General features: G+C 47.6%; 1 protein-coding gene across 1 annotated transcript; it reads right to left on the bottom strand.

Moving 5' to 3' along the window:
* Positions 1-7,883, bottom strand: LOC121631421 (glucosamine-6-phosphate isomerase 2). The gene is made up of 7 exons (XM_041972327.1): positions 7,864-7,883; positions 7,608-7,779; positions 7,436-7,537; positions 2,245-2,427; positions 1,990-2,174; positions 1,643-1,817; positions 1-272 (listed from the first exon to the last, which is right to left on the bottom strand). The coding sequence occupies exons 2-7, from the start codon at positions 7,729-7,731 to the stop codon at positions 169-171; spliced, it is 873 nt and encodes a 290-aa protein (XP_041828261.1). The 5' UTR covers positions 7,732-7,779; positions 7,864-7,883; the 3' UTR covers positions 1-168.
* Positions 7,884-8,098: the final 215 nt, after the last annotated feature.

Here is an 8,098-nt window from a genome sequence, read left to right as displayed (position 1 = left end):
GAAGTTTAAAATGTTGTTTATTCAGGTCAGAAAATAAAGAATAAAATGTTTGAGCAAAAATTCTGTAACAGCCAGATAAACGAACCAAAGAATAAAAACCAAACGGTTTGATGATGCAACAATCTGAATGAAAACAAAACTCTAGATAAGCAGCTCCTCCCATGTGGATCAGCTTGAACCATCTGTGCTGTTGGATCCAACAACTTCGCTCATGTTGTGGTTCTTCATGCTCAAAACCGGGTCCACCAGTTTATTATGAACGTGCATCAAACCTGCAGGACAAATATAAATATCAGAAACCAACAATTTCCCGTGGCGGACTCGTCATTTCTCCCTGTGGCTGACTCATCATTCAGCTGACTCATCCTTCTTCTTTGTCGCTAAATTGTCATTATTCCATGCAGCTGACTAATCATTCGGCTGAATCATCATTCTTCGTCATTCCTCCCTGCGGCTGACTCATCATTCTTCCCTGTGGCTGCCTCGTCATTCGGCTGCCTCGTCATTCTTCTTTGAGGCCGACTTGTCATTCGGCTGACTTGTCATTGTTCTTTGAGGCTGACTTGTCATTCGGCTGACTTGTCATTCCTCCCTGCAGCTGACTTGTCTTTCGGCTGACTAGTCATTCTTCCCTGCGGCTGACTTGTCATTCGGCTGACTCGTCATTCCTCCCTGCGGCTGACTTGTCATTCTTCCCTGCAGCTGACTTGTCATTCCTCCCTGCAGCTGACTTGTCATTCGGCTGACTCGTCATTCCTCCCTGCGGCTGACTTGTCATTCTTCCCTGCAGCTGACTTGTCATTCAGCTGACTAGTCATTCTTCCCTGTGGCTGACTTGTCATTCGGCTGACTCGTCATTCCTCCCTGCGGCTGACTCGTCATTCTTCCCTGCGGCTGACTTGTCATTCGGCTGACTAGTCATTCCTTCCTTCGGCTGACTCGTCATTCCTCCCTGCAGCTGACTCGTCATTCTTCCCTGTGGCTGACTTGTCATTCGGCTGACTCGTCATTCTTCCCTGTGGCTGACTTGTCATTCGGCTGACTCGTCATTCCTCCCTGCAGCTGACTTGTCTTTCGGCTGACTAGTCATTCCTCCCTTTGGCTGACTTGTCATTCGGCTGACTCGTCATTCCTCCCTGCAGCTGACTTGTCTTTCGGCTGACTAGTCATTCCTCCCTTTGGCTGACTTGTCATTCGGCTGACTCGTCATTCCTCCCTGCAGCTGACTTGTCTTTCGGCTGACTAGTCATTCCTCCCTTTGGCTGACTTGTCATTCGGCTGACTCGTCATTCCTCCCTGCAGCTGACTTGTCTTTCGGCTGACTAGTCATTCCTCCCTTTGGCTGACTTGTCATTCTTCCCTGCAGCTGACTTGTCATTCAGCTGACTAGTCATTCCTCCCTGCGGCTGACTCATCATTCTTCCCTGCGGCTGACTTGTCATTCGGCTGACTCGTCATTCTTCCCTGCGATGGAAATGGATTTTACATTCTAGAATCTTGAACTGGGATTCTGTGAAAAATCTGGACCTCTTTAACACTATGTGAGTTTTCGGTTTATAGAAAAGGAAGCATTAAGTACTTGACTCTAGACCAGCTTTAGAATCACCTGGAAGCCTGTCTGGGTCTCCATTAAACCCTTTACCTTTGAAATATTTGACAGTTTTGACTCGAAGCTCCAGTGTGGCGTCCTCGTCACAGACAAAGATGGTGCGTGGATGCTGCTGGAATGCTGACACCGTCCACATGTGGTTCACTCCCTCCTCGATGGCTTTGTACAGAGCAAAGGCTTTATGAGCTCCGGTGATCAGGATCATCACCTGGGGAGAGAGGAGCAGCCTGAGTAGTTCCTCTGGGAACCAGTATAACAAACTGGGAACCAGTATAATGATGTAGGAACCAGGATAACGATCAGAGAACCAGGTTAAATATACGGGAAGCAGGGGAACGACCTGGGAACCAGAACAGACTAATGTGAACACAAACACTGACCTCCTTGGCGTCCATCACCGTTCCTACGCCCACAGTCAGCGCCATGGTGGGAACCTTGGAAAGGTCGTTCCCAAAGAAGCGGGCGTTTGCCACGATGGTGTCCTTGGCCAGCGTCTTCACTCTGGTCCTGGAGACGAGGCTGGAGCCGGGCTCGTTGAAGGCGATGTGGCCGTCAGGTCCAATTCCTGCGACGAGAACGTCCACATTTACGTCAGGATGTCATGGAAACCTGTCTCTGAATGTAACGTCTCTGACCTCCAACAAACAGTTCGATTCCTCCGGCCTTAGAGATCTTCTGCTCGTAGGCGTGACACTCGGCTTCCAGGTCGTCTGCGTTTCCGTCCAGGATGTGCGCGTTGGCGGGATCGATATCGATGTGCTTGAAGAGGTTGTTCCACATGTAGGAGTGATAACTCTCTGGATGAGCACGAGGAAGACCTGCAGGACACAAGCAGAGATGTGAGTCCATTAACTGGACAGAAAATGACAGATTTATTCCTCAGAATCAAATCAAATCCAACTTTATTTATAAAGCACTTGTCATGCTGGGGCAACACAACGAGCCTTCGCACACATCAAAAGAGACCACATAACAAAAAACGTCAGTCTTTCATACAGTTGCACGCACAAACATGCATGTATACTACCACAGTCATTTAGCAGACGCTTTTATCCAAAGCAACTTACATTTGAGAGGAAGAACAACACAAGCATGAATTCAAACAAGATGGACGTCATCATTAAGTGATAGTCAGACTGCTGGAGTCCAGGTGGACCAGGTGCTGTCATGTCGTGTTAGAGGCAGTGTATATCTTTTTTTTTTTTTTTTTTTTTAAGTAATTTTATTTAAATACAAGATCATGATTTCATCAAACAACATCATCTTGGGCATAACTGCACTCAGCTTCTTCAGTACCTGGTTGAGCCAAAGAGCTGGACAAATCTTTCTAACTCATTCTGAGTAGAAGAGTTAAGCTAAGTGTGGAAATGCTCCTTAAACAACTGAGTCTTTAGCTTGCTGTTAAAGGTGGATAAGGACTCTGCGGATCGGACGGAGTTTGGTAGATGGTTCCACCACCGGGGAACAACAGAGGAGAAGAGTCTAGCTACTGATGTGGTGCCACCTTGTGGTGGGAGCACTAGGCGTCTTTCACTGGCAGAGCGTAACTGTGGAGAGGGAGTGTAGCTCTGGATTAAGGAGTGGAGGTAGACCGGAGCCGTTTGGGTTATTGTTTTGTAAGCCAGAAGCAGAGCTTTGAATCTGATGCGCTGCAACTGGAAACCAGTGGAGAGCGATTAGCAGCGGAGTGACATGAGCTCTTTTGGGCTGGTTGAAGACCAGACGTGCTGCTGCGTTCTGGATCATCTGCAGAGGTTTAACTGAGCATGCAGGCAGGCCAGCCAGTAAGGAGTTGCAGTAGTCAATGCATGAAATGACCAGAGCCTGGACCAGGAGCTGGGTCGTGTGTTCAGTCAGGTGGGGTCTGATCCTCCTGATGTTGTAGAGAGCAAATCGGCAAGATCGAGCAACCGAGGCAACATGGTCCTTAAAGGTCAGCTGGTTGTCTACCATGACACCAAGATTCCTGGTAGAAGACGTAGGCACAAGCGTGATGGAGTCAAGCTGCACGCTTATCTGTGGCGGTAAGGAAGGACTGGCTGGAAAGACAATAAGCTCGGTCTTGGACAGATTTAGCTGAAAGTGGCGATCCTTCATCCATGTGGAGATATCAGCAACATGCTGATATTCACATTGACAAAGCAGATACACCCCCCCCCCCCCTGCACATGACTCCTTGATTTCTGTCTGTACTAAAAGTAGTATAAAACACTAAAATTGATAAACATCTGGCCTGATGCTGCTGTGAAGAAACAATATCATGGGGATCCATCCACACCAGGAACCAGTCCACCCATGTCCACAGCAGCTGCCATTATGGCAACCACCCCTGTCTGGGCAGACCAGGACCTACACCACAGCAATAAGCCTGCAGTGTAGGGCCCCAGCCACCCAGACAAGGGCGATCACCGCAGCAACAACCCCCAGACAGAGCAGGGGGATGGGGGATCGTGGGGATCCTCCCGGCGTGATCCAGATTCAAAGAACACGTCACACAGCCTGCTTACAACAGAGGACACAACCTGGACAGTTTAAAAGATTAAAAAACTCCTCTACAACAGCATCAGATCTGTTGTCATTGTGTAAGTTAAAATCACCAGTCATTAAAATTTTACTGTATTTACTGTATTACAGTTAAAGTCAGAAAATTCTTGCATAAAGCAGGAGGGAGGCTGGATGGTCTATAAACGGTAAAATAGGTGGGTTGCTAAAAACAAAAGCTTGATATTCAAATGACCAGTAGTTTTCTAAGAACAATATTTTTGCTAAGATTGATCCTCAAGCAATTGATGCAGTTCCACCCCCTCTTCTGCCTCCCCTGATTGAAAATAAAAAATTAAAATTTGGAGGAGAAGCCTCAGTGAGGATAGCTGGAGCATCAGCATCAAGCCAGATTTCAGTTAAAAAAAGATGCGGCAGCGGGAGGTGTAAATGTCCATCAGGGAGGGGAGAGGGCAGCCAATGATCTTCTGTGCTGTCTTTACAACTCTCTGTAGCCTCTCCCTGTCTGCTACACTGCAGCTGCTGTACCATACTGTGATGCAGGATGTCAGCAGGCTCTCGATGGATGAGCGGTAGAAGGTCAGCAGCAGGTTGGAGTTTAGTTTGTGCTTCCTGAGGACTCTCAGGAAGTGTAGCCGCTGCTGAGACTTCTTGGTGATTGACGTGATATTCTCTGACCAGGAGATGTCGGCCGAGATGATGACGCCAAGAAACCTGGTGGTGTGCACCCTCTCCACACACTCGCCGTTTATGTAGAGGGGGGAGTCAGTAATGTCCTTAACGAGTGCACCTGGATAACAGAATATGCGGCACCTGTTGACTCGAATATGCCTGATCATTGGTTCTGACAGCTGACACATTCCGGTCGGCAACCGAATACTTTTTGGAGGCCCCCACAGCAAAAGCAGAAAAGGGGGACGTGGTGTCTGGGGTGGAGGTTCCTGCTGCAGGCGCCACAGAAGAGGAGCTGGTCCTCCTGGTGGAGATCCCCGCAGCAGGTGCAGAGGAAAACGTGCTTGTAGCCCCCGCAGATGGACATTCCCAGGCAGAGCGATGCCGTGCTCCAGAGTGTTCACTCACCGCTTCTCTTCGGAGCTGCCGACATTTTGCTGAGGAGACCTCTGGGAGCGCCGGGACTCCCCACTGGTGTGAGCGTGGACAGAAGCAGTGGCTGGTCGCTTGCTGCTCAGCGCCGAGTCCCCACTTCAGGCGTCCTCAGGATCACAGCTGGACGACATGGCGGTTAACCCACCATTGGACACAGGTACCGATAGGGCATTAAAGCAGTTTGACAGGACAAGGTTGCCACAGTTCGAGGCCCTCTTCCTGCTGCAGAAAGCTTCAGACCAGAGCTGGCTTTTGGGTGTTGAGCTCAGAGGCCGAGGCGATGTGTTCTGATCCCAGGGTACCATGTCCTGGAGAGCCGCCTTCAGTGAGGCAATATGCATTGAGCGTTGCTGGTGGGCCAAGTCCAGCAGGCTATCAAGAAGTTCATTTTTGGACCTCAGTTCATCAGAGTTTACGGATGTCCTCTTTGAGGTCAGTGATCTGTCCGTGTTTGAATGTTCCAGGTCGTCCACGGTCCCTGACGCTAGAAGACAATCAGTATTAATGTGTGTTAAAGTGTAGAGACTTTATTTTGTTTTAAAATTTTTATTTTATATTTATTGCATGCTTAAACTTATAACTTATATTGTTTTTATGTCTGCACCAAGTACCGCAGCATTTTCCTAATGATGTGAACCTGTTCACTCATATGGCAATAAAAAACCTTTCTGATTCTGATTCTGCTAATGTGCACTTCATTACTACCGACGCAGTTTTTACTGGTTTATTCACTGCTGTCGTGTTGTTTTCAGGAAGAGGGCTTGATTATGGCAAATATAGGCTGATGGACACCCGAATTTCCCCAGTTGGGAATGAATAAAGTAGGTTTTATCTTCACCAGATTACACTCTGATGTTCCTAAAGGATGGATGGATGGATGTAGACAGACGTACACGATGTAAAGTTCTTTAATAAAAACACCAGCGATGAAGATATCTGCATGTTTCAAGGCTGTTTTACTAGTGTTTTAAACGGTACTTTATACTAACAGGTATGAGACATGCCGACGTCAGGGCTGCAACTAATGACTATTCTGATGGTTGATTAGTCACCAACTATTACTAGTCGACCATTATCATCTTTATTAAATGGATCTTATTTCACTGAGGTTGTTCTGGAAGTCCGACGTTCCTCCTCTTTAAATGTTCGAGCGTTGCAGACGTACTTCTGTGGTACGAAAGGTCCGCTTTACAAACCTCATGTATTTAATTTATTTTGTAAGTTTAACGTGAAGTTATTTCAAATTTTTGATGTTCTCTGCCACCGTTCTCTTTCCCAGTCGGCCGCCATATTTTCCCCTGCCGGACTTTATTACACAAATCTCAGCAGAGGTAGGAAAAGAAGACGATGTCTCACTCTGTTGTTTTTTTTTTTATGTGTCGACGGGTAAGGTCATTGTCGACTATTTTTATTGTCGACAATGTTGACTAATCGTTGCACCCCTAGCAGACACATGAACTGTGCTGATGGTTTCTATTGTTATCTACTGAGCTGGACTAATTCAGTGGAGGCCACGGCGCTAATGAGGCCTTTAAGGCGTTTAACAGCATGAAGTATGATGACACACAAACATCATTTTGGATTTTGGAAGAACTTGGGACAGATCGTCCTAAAAAAACGTATATTAATGGAGCGGCGCTGCCATCAGCTGATGGCAGCATGTAGGAGGGTCATGTACCTTAAAATAAATAAATAAGCTGCGTTTTAACTCGTGTTCAGCCAATCAGAGGAGGCGATGCAGTTTACAGCTGAGGTAAGGAATGAGGAATCAAAAGAGTCAAATCACGAGTAGGAAATTCACTCGGGACATGAAGGCCGAAGAAGCGCCGTCGAACGCTGGAAGGTCCCTGCTAAGTTCAGAAGATCAGTTTCTGGTCAGGGCTGACCCACGATGGTGTGCACTGCAGGAGGAAGTGCACGCTACCGACACACTCTACATGATCCTCGTCTTGCTGTAGGCGGCAACATTTCGGTCGGTTCCACCGGATCTCGTGTTGACGGTTATGGAAACGTTGGCAGCAGAAAGCTGCAGCTTCTTAACTCCAGGCTGAACGTCCAGAAAAAGACTTAAAAACCACAAAGCCACCGCGGTCTACTGCCCCCTAGCGGCCGATCCTACACGGACACTTCCAGCAGTAATATTCTAATGCTGATTATTTTACTCTTCATCATCCTCTTCCTCTCTGCATGGAAACGTCAGCAGACGTTTAAACTCACCCACATATTCATCCATGTTGAAGGTCTTCACATATTTAAAGGACAGGTCTCCGCTTCTGTAGAACTCGATCAGCTTCTGGTAACAGCGGGACGGCGTGCTGCCTGGAACGAGACAAAGCAGCGCCGTCAGAACCGCGTCCACGCGGCTTCCCGCCGCCGGCAGCGGCCTCACCTGTCGGTAACCCCAGGGTGAAGAATCTGTCCGCGGACGGCTGGAACTGGACGATCCGGTTCCGGATGTATTTTGCGGCCCACTCACTGGCCGCGTCGTAGCCGTCCAGAATCACCAGCCTCATGGTTCCGACCCGCCCGGTGAAGCTGGCTGGAACCGGAAGTTGGTGAAGCTAATGTTAGCAAACACAGAGACGCGGTTAGTGGTTAACTAGCTGTGGTTAACTAGTCCCCTTCACCACAACAACTACTTTTACCTGTTTGGCCACATGATCAACTGGTCAGGTGACTTCAGGGAAAATGTATGGAAGCCCGCGAGGGCCCAAAATTAAATTAAATTAAATTAAAAATACGTCTTTTGAAATTAACAAAACAAAAATAATGTTATTTATTTATTTATTTTATTTATTTATTCATTTATTCTTTTTTTTTTTTTTTCTGACCTGTCCAACACGGTGGCGGTAGAATGATGGTCTCATTGCTGTGTTGTGC

Source organism: Melanotaenia boesemani, chromosome 20 (genome assembly GCF_017639745.1).
Source record: "Melanotaenia boesemani isolate fMelBoe1 chromosome 20, fMelBoe1.pri, whole genome shotgun sequence".
Taxonomy (NCBI): Eukaryota; Metazoa; Chordata; class Actinopteri; order Atheriniformes; family Melanotaeniidae; genus Melanotaenia; species Melanotaenia boesemani.
This window is presented reverse-complemented; position numbering and strand designations above follow the sequence as displayed.

Excerpts from the sequence above, each read along its gene's own strand:
- LOC121631421 (XM_041972327.1), bottom strand. The coding sequence starts at position 7,731 with ATGAGGCTGGTGATTCTGGACGGCTACGACGCGGCCAGTGAGTGGGCC. Across the intron at positions 7,538-7,607 it reads CACCCTGGGGTTACCGACAG|GCAGCACGCCGTCCCGCTGT; the intron begins GTGAGGCCGCTG and ends GTCTCGTTCCAG. Across the intron at positions 273-1,642 it reads AACTGTCAAATATTTCAAAG|GTTTGATGCACGTTCATAAT; the intron begins GTAAAGGGTTTA and ends TTTGTCCTGCAG.